The sequence below is a fragment of the Oryctolagus cuniculus genome, chromosome 5, assembly GCF_964237555.1.
Source record: "Oryctolagus cuniculus chromosome 5, mOryCun1.1, whole genome shotgun sequence".
NCBI classification, from domain to species: domain Eukaryota; kingdom Metazoa; phylum Chordata; class Mammalia; order Lagomorpha; family Leporidae; genus Oryctolagus; species Oryctolagus cuniculus.
Window position 1 is genome coordinate 30,755,829 of NC_091436.1, and position 20,678 is coordinate 30,776,506.

The 20,678-nt window shown below is 47.7% G+C and overlaps 1 protein-coding gene across 1 annotated transcript; it reads left to right on the forward strand.

Annotated features, from left to right (window-relative positions):
* The first annotated feature begins 8,758 nt into the window (after positions 1–8,758).
* On the forward strand, positions 8,759–20,455 carry PERP (p53 apoptosis effector related to PMP22). Its single transcript, XM_002714845.5, has 3 exons — positions 8,759–9,114; positions 18,163–18,303; positions 19,017–20,455. The coding sequence occupies exons 1-3, from the start codon at positions 8,901–8,903 to the stop codon at positions 19,241–19,243; spliced, it is 582 nt and encodes a 193-aa protein (XP_002714891.1). The 5' UTR covers positions 8,759–8,900; the 3' UTR covers positions 19,244–20,455.
* Positions 20,456–20,678: the final 223 nt, after the last annotated feature.

Here is a 20,678-nt window from a genome sequence, read left to right on the forward strand (position 1 = left end):
TGCTGAGCAGGAATAACTGCAGAATATCCGCACAAAGTTGTTCCAATGAGAAGACAGCGTGACCAGAACAGAACCACTCTAATCCTATTCGAAGGTAGGAAAGACAAAGCCACGATGCAGCCACAAAGTGAGTTATCCCCCTTCCCGACATCACCCAGCTCAATAAAAGACTCACTTCTTGAACCCTTACTAAAATCACCTAACCTAAGCCCACATGACTTGCTCTGGGCTTTCACTGAGAGCCCCCAGAGCCCCCCAGGGTGTGGCATCTTCCTTGCTGCAGGAAGTCAGTAAGCATCACTCTGACTCTAGCAGTGCTTCTGGTGCTCTCTGGGCACTGGGTTGCCAAAGAGCAGAGTTCCAGGAGGGAGACCTCAAAGCACAGCACAATAAAGAGGCCACTGCATTTGGCAAACTCAGTGAGTTTGAGCAGTTTCTGTAGGACCCTGGGGATGGCAGAGGCAGTGATGTGCACTCACTGGCTTGCCAGAGCTGACTCTTTCTTCCCAACTCTGCTTTCGGGGACATCAGGAATCGCCTATAGCCAAGAGTGTAGGATTTGGGCAACAGGTGGGCACAGGGACGGGGCGGAGGACCAGAAGCAGTTTCCTTGCTTGAGTTTGCTTTGGAGAGGGTGTTCCAGGAAGGCTTACCTTGCAGTGTTGACCTTTGAGGGGGCCAGACCACCACAAACAAGGAAAGCTGCAGAGACTTGGGTCAGAGTTCCGACGGATGCTATGAGGATGTGTGTGGCTTGCCCTGAAGGGCCCTCCCACACCCTCCAATGCCAAGGGTCACTCCCCTAACCCTTGCTATAAAAGCTCTGGCACACAGCTTCTTGGGGAGGCAGTTTCTCAGGGAACTCTACCTCACCACTGTTTTCCTGGCCACGAGTCAGTAAAGGTTTCCTCTGAGCACCTCCCACTCGAGACTGAGTATTTGGAGACACCCAAGTGCAGGGACACCTGGTGTCTGCTCACAGTATCTCAAAAAGAGCCAAGAGGGAGGGGGAGGGAGCATTCACACCATCAAAATAGCAAATGGCACACAGCAAGGATTGCTTTCCATCAGAATGCTGCACGTTTTGTCCTCGCATCACTGTGTAAAAGTGAGATCTCAGCAGGCTGAGGGAGGAGTAGGAGGTAAGAGAGTGGGGATAATTAAAGGTTTGCATTAGCAGAGAGGAGCAATTGGGCAAGGATTAGAGGGAGAACAGGGTCAGGGTGAACTAGAACTCAGGTTGCCTGACTGTGCTTGTTTTGTACCATGCATTGCCAGGAGAGGAGCCATACCTCCTCAGTGGTCAATTCTATTCCTGTGTGTGTGTGTGTGTGTGTGTGTGTGTTTGCACAAGCATGCATAAGCACACACATACCTTCGCACATGTTTATATAGGTGGTGTGTATAGGGGGTGAGAGGCAGAGTTGCTATAAGTAGGATCTAGTCCATTTAGGTCAGATTCCTAGATCTAAGAATGAGCCTACTGGGACAACAATATGAGCACTTATTTCAAAATTGATTATGTGAATAAGGGACCCTTGAAACTGCCAACCTGCAAGTGAACTCTTTCCCTTCATGGTGTCTTCAGGTGTTTTAGAACAAAATTAAACAAAATATCTACAAGTTATGCTTTAGAGTCCTTTTTAAAGGAAAGAAACTATTGTGTGAGCATGATGGCTTATGTGGGTCAGGAGGTGATGGCTGCTGGGAGGTGAGGTCTGCACAGTTCCAGATGGTCTTACAACGAAGTGGCCATAAGAAGCCTTTCACGGCACAAACAGTTCTGTGAAGTAAAATCAACTGACCTGATTATAAATCAGCCGACAAAGTCAGAATAAAAAAACAGGGCTCAGCTAAATCCCTTGCTCCAGGCATGTGTCATTTGGTTCTAAGCAATTATCCACCAATAATTGTCTGGTGTTTGTTCTACGTCAGCCACATGGTGTCATGGCTTCTCTCAATGACTAGTTTGTTTGTTTTAACCTTGGATAAGCCATCAGGCCTTTTGGAAAGTCCAGTGCCCCAGCTCTAAAGTGGAATTAATACCTACTCACAGTATTGCTATGTGGTGTGGATGTTACGAATTTACAAGGTGCTTGAGGGTGGTGTGTAAGAGTACAGAGTCAGGGTCAGACAGGCTGAGTCGGAATCCTGTCTTTGCCACTTACTAGCTGTGTGACACTGGACAACTTACCCAACATCTATGAGCGCCTACCTTCCATTTGATAAGATTGTGATCATAATATCTGCTTCACAGCATTGTGGTGTGGGAAGTACAGAGAAGAATTCCTGGTCTATAGCAAGTTCTCAGTAAATGTTTGCTCTTGTTACTGGAATCAAGTAAAAGTGCTCTCGGGAGAGGATTTTCAAACAGCATGAAGCAGGCATAATCAGTCAGAAAAGAGGCAGGGGACAGGTGTTACCTCTTTGACTCATGTCCCTAAGCACTTGAAGAACATTATGCAAGTGGAAGACACCAAGAAATCCTGAACTTCAGTGTTTTGGTCTTCAGAATTTTGGTCTCCCAATAGACATGGTTATAACAACTGCAAATGTAGAAGTACTCAAATCCTGAAGCCCATATGTATTGGAGTTGATGTACAGAACATATAATGACGTCCCACTGGAAAATCACACAGCCACAGATTTCTCAGCCCAGAGTGGGGACTCACGTTCTGCTGCATCAACAACTGGAGCCAGTGTTGTAGAGACAACAATTTAAATACTAATACTTCATTTATAAAATTAGTTTTAGGAGTGACATATCTATAAATCAGATCTCAAAATAAAGGAAACACTATTGGCTCAGGAGGTCATAGTCATGTGAAAAGAAACAGCCTTGATAATTACCAGGAGGACTAACAGCGAGAACCATATCTTCAGTAGCTAATAAAGGAATTGGAATGATTGATGTAAAAATTAAATGCTGAGACTGGAGAACTAACAGCTTCAGCTAAGAGAGGTAAATGTTACACAAATGCTAACAGCTTTTGCAGAGAAATGGCAAGGAAGGTTGGCATAGTATATCAGGTCCCTGGGTCTCTCCAAGATGGCAAATAGTCACCTGTGTTTGTTATTTAAAACACTTGTATATCTACTAGGTAGATGTTTTAAAACATGGAATGGCAATTAATGTAGGATTTCAAATTTAAAAGGCCAACTGGAATGAGTATTTTTTTTTTTTTTGACAGGCAGAGTGGACAGTGAGAGAGAGAGACAGAGAGAAAGGTCTTCCTTTGCCGTTGGTTCACCCTCCAATGGCCGCCGCGGCCGGTGCGCTGCGGCTGGTGCACCGCGCTGATCCGATGGCAGGAGCCAGGTGCTTCTCCTGGTCTCCCATGGGGAGCAGGGCCCAAGCACTTGGGTCATCCTCCACTGCACTCCCTGGCCACAGCAGAGAGCTGGCCCGGAAGAGGGGCAACTGGGACAGAATCTGGCGCCCCAACCGACTGGGACTAAAACCCGGTGTGCCGGCGCCGCAAGGCGGAGGATTAGACTAGTGAGCCGCGGAGCCGGCCTGGAAGGAGTATTAACACACTGATAGTCCCATTACATATGGGAAGTCATGTGAAAATAATATTTGAAAAATTATTTCGACCTGGAATTGCTATCAGTGTATTGAATGTTCTCAAGGTAGAATTCTAAGTGTTGTCATCCATGGTCTCCACTTGGTCTTAGAGGAGTCTCAGAATGACGTAGAGTCTTCTATTACATACATGCAATTGCTCTGATGCCAGGACTCTAACAGGTTGCAGAAACTCACTGCACAAGAAGGAAATAGTAAAACTTTAAAAGTTATATTAATTTGCATAATATAGGTAGTTCTGCCATAAAAACTTTGGTGCTTTAGTTTGATACTCCAATTGCATTCATGTGGTGGTAATTTCATTGAAGGGATATGGGTTGGCAACAAAAATACACTTTTACTTATAACTGGGTGATGAATTGATTTGCCAAGATTTTGCAATTTGCTGAAGGTAGTATTTTTCTTAGCTTTGTATTACTAAGTCTCCCTGGTATAGAATACTGTATTAGGGGCTGATAAGTAAGCTGATGAAATCATTACCTGAAAAGAAAAACAACACACTTTAAAATGTCTATGGCTAATCTTGTATCCACATCTTCACATTCAAAATGCTCCCTTCCTCTGGAAAAGCTTCCTTCTCCTTTCTGCCCTATGCAGTACTGCAGTACCGCGGTACTGAAGTCTTGACTTCTCTGAGAAGGCTTCTACTACCTTCCAAGCCTCACACCTGCTTCACAAGTATGCACATCATGTCCCCAGCAAGAGTGCTGTCCAATCATGGGTGTTATCCATCATGAGTGAAGTGATGAGCTACCAATCTCTGGCCCTTGTTATAGTGGTGTCAGTGACTTGTATGACTCTACAGAAGACAGACTCACAAAACCAGGAGCTGAAATGAAGAGCTAATGTATTGGCCAAAAGAAGAAAGATTTGACAAAGATGCTGGCAGGTCAACATAATGGTGATTATAATGATGTCAAGTATCTGATATAAATACAAGTGTATCAGAAGAAAGACACAAATAATAAGAACTGCACAAGTAAATGTGCTATTAGTGAAGCACAGGTTCGCCATGATGGCTATTGGTGTGAAACACCAACCAATGTGTACCTGGACTCTGTCACTAGGGGTGCAGACAAAGTTCACTTGTCAGCACGAGGTTTGACTCTGAGCACCCTACCCAATGAGCAATACTATAATCTGGAAGTTGTTCAGAGAAGAGTCAACAAGTTGACAAAGAAGTGGAAAAAGTTGAAATAAAAGTAGATAGCCAGCCCGAGAGAAGAAATGTAGGAAACGAGTGGTGGTGGAGTGGGAGAAAAAGTCAACCAACTCCATGGCAGAAGGCTCCTGCATGTCCTGGGGATCTCAAGGGAGGAAACCATGGGCTATTGTGCTGAGGCAGGAAGCAAATGACCAATTTTATAGTAACACCTATTAAAAAGGAAAGGTGCCCACAGCTCTCCTGAGTTATTTTAAGACTTGACTGGATTCTCATGTGCATTCAACATGTTTTTATTGGAATCCCCATGTGTGCCAGGCACTGGGTGCTATGAACACAATGGTGAGAGGTAACACAGCATGTTGGATTTAGTGTGCTGGAGGCAAATATGAATTAATTAATAAAACATGTAGGGCGGGCACTGTGGCACAGTGGGCTAAGCCACCATCTGAAATGTCGGCATCCCAAACAACAGTAGCTGGGACTGAGTCTGGACTACTCCACTTCCTCTCCAGCATCTAGCTGATGAACTTGGGGAGCAGCCGATGATGGCTCAAATGTTTGGGTTCCTGCCACCCATAGGGGAGACTGGGCTGGAGTTCTGAGCTCCTGGCTTCAGCCTGGCTCAGCCCTGGCTTTTGAGGGCATTTTGGAAGTGAATCAGTGGATAGAAGCACACACGCACACTCTCTCACTCTCACTCTGACTTTCAAATAAATAAAATACAACCTTAAAAAAAAAATCTCAAATGTGTGGACAGAATCTTGAGAGGAAGGACATGATGCAAGGCCTCAGGACATGAATGGAGACCTCCTCTCATTGGGGACCAGGAAAAGTTCATTTTTGCTGAGCTCTGGGAGTCGTAGCTGTGCCCAGGTCCCAGGAGAAGGAGGGGGTCCTGAGGTTCAGGGCGGGTAGCTTGGGTTGGCATTGGCCATATTTCTGCAGCCACAGGAGATCCTGCGTCTCTCGGATTCTACCTACTGGCTCTACCTGGGGTTCACGTTCATCTTATGGTCCACAGCTGTCAAGCTGTGTCACTAATATTAAATGCACCTTGGCTAAATGGTTGCCACTAGGGATATATGAGGGAAAGGAGAAGAAAGAAAAAAGGAAGCTTTTCAAGGAACATATCCCAGACCCGGAGGGGTTCATGTGGCTAACACCACTGGGATCAAACTGCCTAGGCTGAAGTCCGGCTTAGCCGCACAGTGATGGTTGTTTGGAGTGAGATACTTAACTTCCAGGGTTAGTCTTCATGTCCATATGAAAACATGACAGTACAGAACTCATAAGATTGATGTCAAGCTCTTACCAGCACATATTCAGTTATTATTTAAATTGCTTTCTCTATTTGGAAGAGTAAAACACCCATAAATGTTTCTTCTTAAAATAAATATCTTTGGGGCCAGTGCTGTGGTGTAGTGGGTAAAGCTGCTTGCAGTACAGGCATCCTGTATGGGCATCGGTTCAAGAACCAGCTGCTCCACTTCTGATTTAGCTCTCTGCTGTGGCCTGGGAAAGCAGTAAGAGGATGGCCCAAGTGCCTGAGCGCCTGCACCCACATGGGAGACCTGGAGGAAGCTCCTGGCTCCTGGCTTCAGATTAGCTCAACTCTGATCATTTGGGGAGTGAACTAGCAGATGGAAGACCTCTCTCTCTCTCTGCCTCTGTCTCTCTGTAACTCTGCCTTTCAAATAAATAAATCTGTAAAAAAAATTATAGATCTGTGTGCTTTTGTTTGTAATGGTCAATACATGCTTTGATGAGCATGTAATTATCTCCAAACTCATAAAAATGTATATATTAAATGCTGATGTTTACCTTTTAACAATTGTTTGTTTCTATATATTTAAAAGGCAAAAAGATAGACACAGAGATCTTTCATCCATTGGGTCACTCCCCGGATGCCTGTTAACAGCCAGAGCGGGGCCAGACTGAAGCCAGGAACATGGAATCCAATTCAGGTCTCTATGAGAGTGGGAGACCCAAGCACTTAACTACCATCTGCTGCCGTTCAGGGTACACAGCTGGGATCGAAGCAGAGCTGGTACTGAACCCAGGCATCCTGACTGGGATGCAATCATGAAGGGAGTCTTAACCCTGCATCAAATACCTACCCTTAAACATGCCTTTAAAAAATCCATCTTTGCTTAAGAAAACAACTTAAGGTGCAATTTACCTTTACCAAGTCCTCGGCAATCCCTGTGTTATCCACCAGGGAGAGCCATCCAGCTTTCTACTCTTGATTATCATTTTACAAATAATGGCTGGGATACAAGATTGCATTGTCCGACATAACTCTGTAACTTGTGACTGGTATTGATTTATAGAATTGTCCCTTTATAAACACGCAATTTATCCTTTTCTACCATTAAAGTGAAAAACCTATGTGAAAATCTTTCATCTTTACGTTGTGGCTTGCTTATTACATGTAGGTACTCTCTTAGGCATGTTATACCCGTGTGAGTAAGCCCGATCTATGAAGAAACTATCATCTATCAGTGTTAAGTCACTTGTGGGACATCACACAGCTAATCGGAGAAGGCACCCGACCCTCTCCAATCCGGGTCCAGAGTCTGAATCACCTGTTAGGTACATATATGTTAGGCACACAACCAAGACCAGCGTGGACTCTTCCAGAAGTTCTAAAGAGCCACTTTCCTTGTGTCCACCCAGCACTGGTGCGCCGTGGCTTCAGCGGAACAAGAAAACAAGCTACATGTAGTGCAAAATTTTTTGGACATTAAGATACTTGTGCCTCTCTCGTTTGTTTCCAAAACCATTTTGCTTATGAGAACTTTGATTTGAAAGGTCATTTTTTCCCTCACAGATAAATCATAGCTAATTACGCAAACATTTGCATTGCTTTTGAAAGCCCTGAGAACACAAACATTACATTTACCCTCACAAGTCTACACCGTATGGGCCTCACTTTTCTCAGAACACAGCTTCCTGCCAGTCTATGCAACGAATTATTTACCGCTAATGAAAATACGGGAACTTGATTTATGTGCAACTTGATTGACACACAAGGGGGGCTACGGAAAAAGACTTCAAATGGCTTCAGCCCCTTTCTGGGTACCTTTATTTGTTCTCAAAATTGTCGGAGACCCACCCAGGACAAAATGGCCCAGTTTCCCTGGAGAAGGCGAAATGGAAAGGCAGAGGACTAAAGTTCGGACTTGCTTAAACTTCCCGCTTCTTTTACACCAAGCCGGAGGAAGACCCAAGGCATCCAGCAGCGCTCTCCAGAGATCCAGGGTAAGAAGGGACGCTCCTGGGACGTCTCCACGACTAGGCTGAGGCCACTGTGGCGCCCGCCGCCGAGAACTCGTTCTGCTGCTGCGGCTGGGCCACTCCCGGCTGCCGCCCCACCCGCTCGGCCACACCTGCGGGACGGAGGAAGCTACGGGGGTATCCGACAGGCGGGCTTGCTGACCTAGGGGTTTTATCTAGAGAAGCCAAAGGAGCCAATGGAGAGCGGCTGAAAGGGGGTCTGAGCAGGGACAGGGAGCAATGGGGGGGGGGGGAGGGCGGGGGGAGGCCACCTGCGGGGCTCCGGCGAGGGAAATCTGTCCGTTCACCCAAGTCGCTGAACCTCCTCTCTGGCCCAGGCTCGGAACTAGACACCGGGGACACACACAGCAATAAACATGGCGTCAAGACAGGCCCGTCACCCTGGAGCCAGGGTCCAGAGTGCCAAGGCGGGGCCCGGCAGGGAGCGCACGCCTCCGCCGGCCCGCGGGGCTCCAGGTCCAGCGGCCCGCAGCCTGCGTGCACCCTCGCCGCTGGGACAGCCGCCTCCACGCGCGTGAAACGCACACACGACCGCGCAGGTGTCCCGCGGCACGCAGCCGAAGCCCCGCGGCGCCTGGGGCAGGGTCCCCGGGCCCGCCACTGGCAAGCCGCCCCCGGCAGGGTTAAGCCGGCCGCCGGGTGTAACCCGAGCCGGGGGCCGGCCGGGCAGGTCCGGGCGGGCGCGCTCTGAGTCACCGGCCTCGAGGTGTGGCCGCGCGCCGCGCCCCGTGCGCCGCCTCCCCGCGGCCTCCTCTTCCCTTTTGTCGCGGTCCCCGCGCTCGCGGGCCACTCTCGGCCGCCGCCCGTGGCCCGCGCACTACCCCGCTCCGCTCCGCGCCGCGACCGTCCACGATGCTGCGCTGCGGCCTGGCCTGCGAACGCTGCAGGTGGATCCTGCCCCTGCTCCTGCTCAGCGCCATCGCCTTCGACATCATAGCGCTGGCCGGCCGCGGCTGGCTGCAGTCGAGCGACCATGGCCAGACGTCCTCGCTCTGGTGGAAATGCCTGGGCGAGGGCGGCGGCAGCGGGTCCTACGAGGAAGGATGCCAGAGCCTCATGGAGTACGGTGAGTTCCCGCCGCCGCCTCCGGGAAGTCCTCGGGACTGCGGCCTGCGCGGGAAAGGTTTTATGCGGTCCGGGCTAGTGGCTACCGTTTTTCTTTTCTTCTTTTCTTTCCTTTTTTTTTTCTTTTTCTTTTCTTTTTTTTTTTTTTTAAGTCTATTTAGACTTAAGGCTCCTGCTTTCGACCTGAACCAAAAGCCACTTTGGGTGACCCAAAACAGTCGCAACTACGAAGAAAATGGCCCTAATTCAAATCTTGGGAGTTATGGGTTTCAGCCACTAGGAAGGCTTAGATGAGTACGCCTAAGGAACAAAGTATATTTTCTTGGAGACCTGTTGAATCTTCTTGTCTTCCTTCTCCCTTGGTTCTCCTTAGTATTAAAATCCAAGTATTAAAATCATGTCCCCTGCCTGATGCCGGTGGGTCCTTGTAACTTGATCTTACCCAAAGAAATATTTCCCATTGGAAAACAAAAGCCCTTGCAGGCGAAGCTCCAGCACCTGGGATTGCCGTGGACTCCTGGGCGTTCCACGCACCGCACCCGGCCAGTTCCTGTTAGCGCTTGCTCCGAGGAGCGCCCTGCGGCTTCAGCACAGCCCTTTAGAAACTGTTTCTGTTAACCGGATTGGGAAAGCGAAGTGGGGCAGAGTCACTGAGCGGCCAGCGTGGGTCCCTGCGGATGGAGTGCGGTGGCTTGCAGGCTGGAGCAGGCCTGGGTGCTTGACCCAGTGTCCGCGCAGGGGGCGGTCCCCCGCCGTGGGCTCCTGCCCCTGCCCGGGGTGGGCCCGAGTCAGCGGGTGTACAGTGTGAGTGTCCACGCAAATGGACCCCGCGGGGAAAAGCAGCAGCAAATCCCCAATGCCTATGGGGCTTTCGCCGGCCGAGTAAACAGCATTAAAGCAGGCGCCCTTTGTTCACTAGTTGCTGTCGGATTTTCTTTCCCGAAGTGGCGGGGGGCTTCCTTCTCAATCCTGTTCTGCCTGTGGCTCTGGGGCCCTGTGCCAGCCGCGGGGTGGGTTTGATCGCTTGTGGAGTTGTAGGGGTGTTCCCTGGATGAACCCCTTCCTCGTCAGGCCGGTCACGACAGGCAAAAGGCCCAGAAGTGCCTGAGCTTTTCTCTCCTGAAAACGCACGGGCCCTGCACCTGCCACGGTCTGCGTTACCCCCCAGTCTCTCCAATGTTCACGGGGAGTTGATTTGGGATGAGCTGACTGTGTCTTTGAGTTAAAATGCACAGGGACCCAGGCTGTTGGGGGGAGACGCAACAGCTCGTTTGTTTTGAACAAACCTAGCTCCCTGCTGCGAGGACCCAGAGGACGCTGTGCAGGGCTCTCCCCAGAACGCAGGCAGCCGGCCCAGCCACCACCCGCACTCTTGCCGGGTCGGCGCTGGCCGGCACCGCAGCCCTCTTGTGAAACGCACACAAAGCCCTGCTCAGTGGCTTCCATTTGGAGGGTGAGCTCACCTTTCTAGGGTGCGGCCGCTCCAGCCTCACACCCATTAGCTGGTGCTGTGTCTGTGGAGTAAGTAGGCTTTGTTGCTCGCTTTGATTTTTTAATCAGATAAAGTCTACAGCATGGACTTTTCCTGTTGTACAGAAAAGGCAGATCTAGTGTGCTTTGTCTCAGTTGGATACAGCAATTGGCCTGGCTTTTGGGCAAAGCTGCGTTTTCCAAGTAAATCTGGAAAAATCTGTCCTGTCTTTAGAGTGCCGGCCTGACCGATTTTAGAACTGGCTTTAGAACTCAGTTTCCTTACTCCTGTTACCTTTGCGAGGATGGTTACAATGCAGGGCCTATCATCAGATCCCAAACCCAGGGTCTGGGAGCCGGCGTGGGGCCCGCCTCCTGCCAGTGTAGCCAGCTGGGCGCAGAAGCTCTCATTAATTCTCGCCCATCTCCTGCAGGCGCTGGCTCCGCCTGGGAAGTGGAGCCACCGTGTCTTCCTACAGGTGTGGGGTGACGGTCCCGGCTTCTCTGAACTCACAGATTCTCAGATAGCTGAAGTAAGGCTTTGCTGGAAACACTGTGTTGACAAGAGGTGCGATGCGCTGAGCACTTTACATCCCCCACCCCCAGGTACACACCGACCCGGAGTCAGGGTGATGGCTCAGAGTGAGGGGATAGCGCCAGGACCCACGGGCGTCCGGTGTGTGCGGACCCTGTTTTTAAAGTCTTGATGCATAATAGGAAAATATTTTGATTTACTATGGCAACTAGTAAGAGAGCAAGCCTTTTTATGGCAGTGTTTACGTCTTTTTGTTAGCTGATACTCACACCAGTCATTTGGAAGACAAGACGTGGGTCATCAGCAAGTGTTGACAATAGCCCTCAAGAATACAGACATTTTTATCAAGATAAATAGTTCCTTAGAACTTATAAAATAGCAGATTAGGTTCCTCACTATTATTATGTTCTTTAAGATCTTTAGATGATGCAATCACTTTGTTTTGTTTTGTTTTGTTTTTTCCAAATTATTCACTGAATCTTTTCTTGTCCCTGACGGTAAAAGCAAAATTAATGCAGAACTTAAACAGATACTTGTTTGAATTTTTGTTTGAGTCACAATTCATATTTGTCAACACAGGAAAATAGAGATGTATATGATTGAAATGATTAAATGGCATGTAGACAAAATGCAAAATTCAGGATCCCCGTACTGTTTTGACAGGGCTGGTGCCTTCTCTCCGTTTTAAGAAAGGCTGTTAGGAAAAGGACTTATCAGGGGGCTATTTTAGGCGTCAGCTGGTAGAGTTCAAGTCTGTTGGAGAATAATGGGGATGAGTTTATTCACCTAACTTGGGGAGGGAGTCTGACTTTAATCTGAACTTGGTGTGAAGAACCTCATTTTTGCCAGAATCACATCTGAATACCACAGAATGCATCCCATTATCTCTCTTGGAGAAGCAAAAAAAAAAAAAAAAAAAAAAAAATCAGAATGTTAGGTGGAATATTTTTAGGACATGTAGCCCTGTTTCTTAAATGTAGAGGAAACTGGACAAATAAATCAGAAGTGAACAGTTTTCATTGGGATAAATTCAACTTAAATGAGTTCTTTTTGGATATTATGCCCTTGTGGCTTTTTGGGAGGTGTGAAATATTAAATTGTTCTTATTTTATGAAACTAGTCATTAGCAGACGATTATGAGTTGTGTGTCCACGGGTGTGTTTGTGTAAGCAGAGTTAAAAACTGGCCACTCTGTTGGCTTCACAGTGTCACACATATGTAAGAGGATCTGCAAGCCGGCCACTCCAGGTTCCCTGCCCTCAGCACAGAGACCCTGGGGCCCTTCTGGTGGCCTTTGCTCTGTAAACAGACAGGGACTCCGGCCTGCTGGAATCACAGGGGGATTAAAGTACAGCTCCCATGCACAGCCCCCCTCCGGGATCTGCTTCCCTTGTTCTGTTCCCTGCAAGGGGGTGTTTGTTTAAAAGCCTTTCTCTTCACCTCTCTTCCTGCATTCCAGCTGTCTCCTTCCATCTGATACACTTGCAAATATTTTGCAGTAGCCTGTTGCTGGGTGGTGGGTGGCTTCCCCACTCCTGTGATGAGACTAAAGCGGGCCATGGGCTGGCGTGACAGGCTCAGTGCCCACAGTCAGGGGTCCAAGGCCGCGGAGAAAATGTAGAGAACGCATGGAATCTCACACCCAGGGAGCTCCACCCCTGCGCCTCTCCCCTACTCCCTCCTGTTTCTCTCTCTCTCTCTGAGTTAGAAAGGGTATTCAAATCAAATCAAATCAAATAGCAAGAAAGGATAAACCTGTGTTCAGATGACAATGAACCGTCCACTTTTGAGGAGGACTGTGGGTTGTCTGTTCAATCCCAAAAGGCATAGCTTCAGGTCAAATTCTAAAAATTCCTGCTTTCCTGTAGGGGTTGATCAGTATGGTGAAAGTAAAAATGCAAACATTTCCCAAAGGTTTGGGTAAAAGTCTAGACACAAGTTCATTCCGGGTAATTAAGTGAAACCAAAGGCACTTAGGGTGTAGTCTGAGGTTAAATTTTCAACATGTGTGTCCTGGAGATTAGCCGGGTTCTAAGTCCACGTGGGGCATTGGCCCCTCTCACGCGTGGGAGGCTGGGCTGCAGGCATCCTGCTTGGGGCTGGCGTGGGATCTGCATATTGTAAAAGAAAGCAGTCTCTGACTGGGGAGGCAGGTGGCCTTCCTGGGGAGGCTTGCCACTGTCTTTTCTGTCTGCCTTTACAGATGTCTGTCCTGGGTAACAGCGAGTGATTCACGGTGGGTGTTTCTGTGCTGCAGGAGCAGGTTTGACACGTTCTGCTCCCAAGGCAGCTTTCCCAAGACTCAGTGCCACTTAGTTTTGCATTCTGAATTTCTTTATACTCAGCATTTTAAATAGGGAAGACATGAATGTGGCATAGGAAAAGTTCTTTTTTTTTTTTTTTGGGGGGGAAGATTTATTGATTGGAAAGACAGTGTTGGAGGGAGGGAGAGAGAGAGAGAGAGAGAGAGAGATATCTCTTTCATCTGCTGGTTCACTCTCCAAATACTTGCAATGGAAGGAAGCTAGGAGCCTGCAATGCCATCTGGGTCTCCTATATGGGCAGCTGTGGCCCAAGCCACGGCTTTCTTTTTTTTTTTTTTTTAATGATTTATTTATTATTTGAAAGGCAGAGTTACAGAGAGGCAGAGAGAGAGAGGCCTTCCATCTGCTGGTTCACTCTAGAGAGTGGTCTTCCATCTGCTGGTTCACTCCCCAAATGGCTGCCCTGGCTGGAGCTGGGCTGATCTGAAGCCAGGAACCAGAAGCTTCTTCTGCGTCTACTACATGGGTGCTGGGGTTCAAGCACTTGGGCCATCCTCTACTGCTTTCCCAGGCCATAGCAGAGAGCTGGATTGGAAGTGCAGCAGCTGGCACTTGAACCAGCGCCCATATAAGATGTTGGCGCCATAGGCAGTGGCTTTACCCACTATGCCACAGCACCGGTCCCATCTCCTGCTGCTTTCTCAGGAGCATTAGCAGAGAGTGCGATTGGAAGCTGTACCACAACACTGGCCCCAGGAAAAGTTCTTCAAATGGCCAGCCTCTATGTTTGTGTTCACCTGTTGGTGTACTGTTGGGTGACTTGGTTCACTATTTCTTTTGTCTGATTCCTTCTGAGTACCTGAAAGTAAGCATACATTATACTGCAGCCATGCCAGAGGAAGTCGTAACAGCAATTCTATGTTTTCATTTTCCTCAAGTAAACACGTACAGTTGTTATTACTCTTTATAGCAACATTAAATAGAATTTATTAGTTATACTTCTAAGTCTGTGATTGTCAGAGTTGAATGTTAAAATAGGTTCCTTGGTGGGGCCAGCACTGTGGCATAGCGGATAAAGCCACCACCTGCAGTGCCGGCATCCCATGTAGGCGCCAGTTCTAGTCCCGGCTGCTCCACTTCTGATTCATCTCCTTGCTAATCCACTTGGAAAAGCAGCAGAAGATGGCCCAAGTGCTTGGGCCCCTGCACACACATGGGAGACTCAGAAGAAGCTCCTGGCTTTGGATAGGCCCAGCTGATGGCCATTGCGGCTACTGGGAGTTAACCAACAGATGGAAGATCTCTGTCTTTCTCTCTCTCTCTCTAACTCTGCCTTTCAAATATCTTTTTTTTTTAAAAAAGTTCCTTGTTAGAATGTTTCTCCTGTCTTTATTGGAAACTCACATTCTGCTGTATAATTTATAGTTGTTTTGTCTGCATTGCTCAGAATGCACATATATACATGAAGATGTGTTGTCTTTCATTTTACAGTTTCAAAACGAGAAAAATAAATTTTTCCAGTAAATAAAATAAATCAAATTCATTGGATAGAATTTTCATTTCTTTACATGGAACAATAAATTTTACTTATTTGAATTGAACTTAATAATTGATAGTAGTCATAAAAATCTTCAGAAATGAGACTATAATGGCCATGTAACTAAATCGTAGGCTGTAAGTGCCATATATACCAAAAGTTACGTGGTCCTTTTTGGTAGTGATGTGTCTGTTTTATAAGGAATTTAGTCACCTATTTAAGTTTTTTTCAAATGTTAATTATAGATGCAAGAAATGCAAGAAGTCTTTAAAGTTTATGGAAATGTGTGTTATGGAAAAATTATACGTGGGTTTTAATTATTTTGCTCCTAAATAGACATCTTTTTAAAAATTGTTTCTTTACATTTTTGTCTACTTATTTGTTTGACAGGCAGAAAGGCAGAGATAGACAGAGATCTCCCATCTCCCCCCAAGTGCCCAAAATACCTGGGGCTGGGGTTTTGCCAAAACCAGGAGCCAGGAATCAGCCTGGTTCTCCCACATCCATGTCAGGATGTGGACCTGAGCCGTCACCTGCTCCCTCCCAGGATGTGCACTAGCAGGAAGTAGGAGTTCCAAGCAGAGCCAGAACGCAAACCCTGGCCACTCTGATGCGGGATGTGGGTGTCCCAGGGGCGTTGGTGTCTTACCCACTGTGCCAAATGCCCAATGTTAAATTTACCATTTTTTTTAAAAAACAAATTTATTTGTTTTATTTATTTGAAAGAGAAGGAGAGAGAGAGGGGAAGGTAAGGGAAGCAAAGGAGAGAGCAGGGAGAGAGAGAGCACTCCCATGGTTCACTGCCCCAAATGCCTGCAACCGCTGCGTTACTTCAAGTATAGGGCAAAAGTGAGGAAACAGGCCTAACTAAAGTTCACATTTGGGTGTATGAATTTCTATTTTAAAAGAAAACATTCCCATTTTAATCTTATCCTTAAAATCTGTCATTGATCGGGGTGGCACTGGGGGTAGTAAGCTAAGCCTCCGCCTGCGTGGACTGCATCTCATTTGGGCACCGGTTCTAGTCCCGGCTGCTCCTCTTCCCATCCAGCTTCCTGCTATTGGCCTGGGAAAGCAGTGGAAGATGGCCCAAATACCACGGCAGAGGGCACATGCCTTTCCTTCTCATGTGCAGTGAGGAGTCCCGGTTAAGAGTGTGTGTGCTTCCGGAACGAGTGGAAGGATGCTGTATATGTGGTTCATCCATATACTAGGGTGTCATTCTGCCATGAAAAGAATGAAGTACTGATGCACGCACAACACAATGACCCTGGGAAACACTTGCTTGGTGAGAGAAGCTAGCCGCAAGGCCACACTGTGTAAAACTGCATTTATGCCCAGTGCCCAGAGCAGACACCTGCATAGGCACAGAAGAGTACTAATGGCCAGAGCAGGAGTAAGGGAGGAGTGGAGAGTGAGTGCAGATAGGCATAGGGTTTCTTTTTGGGGTGACAAAAATGTTCTGGAAGAGGCCGGCACTGTGGCATAATGGGTAAGGCCATCGTCTGCGGCGCTGGCATCCCATATGGGCACCAGTTCGAGACCCAGTTGCTCCTTTTCCGATCCAGCTCCTTGCAAGTGCACCTGGGAAGGTAGTGGAGGATGGTCCAAGTCCCTGGGCCCTTGCACCCACTTGGGAGACCTGGCTGAAGCTCCTGGCTCCTGGCTTCAGCCTGGCCCAGCTCTGGCCCTTGTGGCTGTTTGGGGAGTGAACCAGCAGATGGAAGATCTTTCTTTCTCTCTCTCCCTGCCTCTGCCTCTCCTTCTTTGTAATTTTGACTTTCCAATAAATCTAAAAAAGTATTTTGGAATTCTTACTGGTGGTGCTTGCATAACCCTGTGGGTATAATAAAAAAAAAAAAAAGCACCGAGGTGCACCCTTTGCAAAGGTGTATTTAAGTTACATATATCATATCTCAGAAATGAGGGTCATGATTTGTATTCAGACAGGCCGGCTATCAGACTCTGACGAAACCATCTACTGTGCAGCCATGAACAGGTTATTTGAGCTCTCAAGGCCCATGTGTATCTTCCTTTCTGAAATAGAAATGGTCACAGTGGCTACAGGGATTCGGGGAGCTAACGCCAGCCTTGCACTAGCTCAGAGCAAAGGTGCTATAGGGAAGCCTGAGAAGACCAGCGCAGGCTGAACTCCAGCAATGACTGACTGCCGCCCTCTGTGTGTGCGTCACGCGTGTCCCTGTATTGTCAGACGCAGAGTGGACGGCACAAGGCTGGAGGCCCCCATACAGGCCCTCACACTGGGAACTCAGTTCTCCTGAGGCTTTTCAGGGAACAGCATCAATAATGATGAACTCTTACCCAGGGGTGGGTGTGGTGGTGCAGTGGTTTAAGCCACCGCTTGGGATGCCGTCATCCCACATGGGAGTGCCAGCTTCCTGCTGGTGCGTCCAGAAGGCGGCAGATGATGGCTCTCATGCTTGTGTCCCTGCCACCCACATGGGTCACCCAGATGGGGTTCCTGCCTCCTGAGTTCAGCCTGGGCCAGTCCTGGCTGTTGAGGGCATTTGGGGAGTGAAAACAGGATGGAAGACATCTCTCTCTCTCTCTCTCTCCCTCTTCCCTGCTGTCCCTCACTGTTGTTCATATAATTAAATACATAAGTATGCACAATGCATTCTAAATTAAAGTTTAGAAATGAAACATTTAGGGATATAAGAACGTTGTTTGCTACTAAACTTGTTATAAAAAACATAGCTTCTTCTCTACCTTTACATTGTTTTATTTAACATCTCTGTCTGGGTTGTAAATGCATATTTTCCAGTGATTATTTTTGCATGGAATCAACCATGAATATAAAACAAAAGACTCATTTAACAGTGTTTGGAACATTTCCCAAAGGGTTTGCAATCTGGATGGTTTAGTGCCAACAAACCTGTTTATTCTGGTTGTGCTATGTAAGAGCTTGGGTGAACCTTGTCAGCCTACCAAGTTTATTATGGGGGCAACAGCTTCCTGGAGGTGAGCTCTCCGAGGTATCATTGTTTCCCCCCAACGGAGGGAAAACTACCTTTCAAGCATCAGTCCATGAGTGTCCTACGTGGGAATGGCTTACTCTCCCCTGGACATGCAGTGCCTAAGGATGGTCAAAATAAAAAGAACAGCCGTCTCTCTGCTGAACGTGGTGAGAAGCCAGCCAGCAGGACGTCCCGCGGTACTTGAGCCTGTCTGCGGGACACTGGCGGCACCTGCCCTGCTAACTCCTGTCCTGTTTGCCCGCAGCGTGGGGACGGGCGGCGGCCGCCATGCTCTTCTGCGGATTTATCATCCTCGTCATCTGCTTCGTGCTGTCCTTCTTCGCCCTCTGCGGACCCCAGATGCTGGTCTTCCTCAGAGTGATCGGGGGCCTCCTCGCCCTGGCTGGTAAGACTGTGTCTGGGCCATCTTGGTGCACGTGTCTGGCGGGCACTGGGAGCACGGTGGTCCGTTCTGCAGGGAGGAGCCGTGTCTGACCTCCTCTCAGAAAGCATGCCACCACTGCAGAAGTGGCAGGAGAGGTGTTGTAGGATCCGCCCAGTGTATCCTCCGCCTCGCAGCCGGGTGCTGCAGTTTGTCCCTCTGGGTGCCCCTGTCTCTTAGGTGACCCCTTGCAGCAGTGCCCCCACCCCAGAGACTAGGCTGCATCAGGCCTGGGAGTATGGGGGCCCCCAGTCCTGGGCTCCTGAGAGTCCCATGCTTAGGAGGCCTGAGTGTCCCTGACCCATTGCACTAGTTGAAAGCATTGCATAACCGTGTGATGACCAGGTCGGCACCGCCATGTAGTTTCCTTAGCCTGTGTAGTCGCTGCCATCTGCGACATAAAATGGCTCTGTTTTCTGTCTGTGTTTCACGTGGGCAGTAAGTAGGTTTGCTGCTTCCCAGTTCCAGGCATCTCTTACCCATGAGAGCCAATAACCTCTTTTGGCCTGTGGTGGACCAGGTTCCTGCAGCCCCGTTGGCATTTTAAAGGTGGATCTAGCACGTATTTCAAAGAGAAATGATGTGGGGGAGGGAGCTAATCTGTTGTTCCTGTGTGTCCCATCATTCGTTCACGCATGCATTTATATTCTGGGATATTCCTTTTTTCTTCCCCTTAGCTGTGTTCCAGATCATCTCGCTGGTAATTTACCCAGTCAAGTACACCCAGACCTTCAACCTTCATCTCAACCCTGCTGTCACGTACATCTTTAACTGGGCCTATGGCTTTGGGTGGGCAGCCACGATCATCCTGATTGGCTGTGCCTTCTTCTTCTGCTGTCTCCCCAACTACGAGGATGACCTGCTGGGCAATGCGAAGCCCAGGTACTTCTACACCTCGGCCTAAGGCAGGGCAGAGGGGGAAGAGAATCCTTGCCTCCGAGATCCATTCCAGAGTGAGAAACTGTTGCCCCAGGCTCCTCGGAACCTGTACTCCAGCAGTGTGTATATTATTCAGCTAGGCACAAGTGCTCTACATTTTTAGCTTGGGAGAGAAAATGTTTCTTACATGGTGTTATAGTTTCATATTCATCTTTTGTATATGTTTTGTGGAATTCAACAAGACTTGTTTCTTTTCCATAATTAACCTAGAACATGACAATATTTCCTTGTGTCTATTCCGAACATTTATATTGCATTTGGAAAAGAATATGAACATGAAACTTACCACTTGCTAAGGCGAAACAGAGAAAGCTTCTCAGAGTTCATGATCTGATCAAGTGTTTGTTTTCTTCCAGATGGGATGGGTCTACAAAGGGTTAAAGAGAAGGGGAGGTATTAGTGAAAATGTTCAGAGTCCAAAAGCAAAACCATTTTTTTCAAGCTTTCAGCTATTTAAAGAAGCAACATAGTTTCCTAAGTGCATACTGTATGTGAGGATTTGTCATTACCATCCCGGATCTTTGCTTTCGTGTGAGCCTCACACTGACTTGATATGTCACGTAGGAAAGTATTTCTTCACTGCCCAAAGTCTGCGGCTGTAGCCAGGCCTCTTTGAGAAGTGAAGTGCTATGATGAAATTTTCTCTTTTAGGGTAGTGTACAGGGTTAGGGTGTTGGGAAATGCTGTATTGATACATCCATACTGTTGCGTGTCTGTGTGTTCAGGACTGGTGTAGACGGATCGAGAGATGGATAGTCTAGTTGACCTTGGCTGATAGACATGATGAGGTCGTGTTCTAAAGCCTGTTCATTGCCATCACAAAAGTGTCATCAACACAGCCCAAGTATGGATTCTTCATCTCGGGTCTTACTGGGCTTGAATCATGCAGATACAGCTCTAATAGATTGCAACTGTAAGCAGAAACATTTAGTTAAAACCTGGTCTTCCTTGGTAAACAGACTTAACATGACATAAAATATGGAACAGGAAAATTCAGGCAGGTGACTTTCTCTGAATGGCAAATACATATTGGATGGATTATTTTTTTACCATTTGTATTGACATAATGAAAACCCAAATCATTTTGTATATCAAATCATTATTTTGTAAGTTGCAGAATAAGCCATTGAAGTTTCCATTATGACTTTCCCCCAATAAACCAGGTCTTTAAATCTTGTGTCTAGCTTGTTTTTTGTTTTCAATGGTGGGGAAGGCAATTTTTAAAAAACTGCATTGAGAGGGTTATGAGACAATTAGGTCAAACAAAAAGTTGCTTTTTGTAATTTTTTAGGTGTGTTTTAGGTGTCTGAGGACAATTTTTGAATGGCTATTAGTTGATTCTAATAGTCTACTCCCTGAACTTCTCCCTCAATCCACAATACCCCATGCACAGAGGCCAA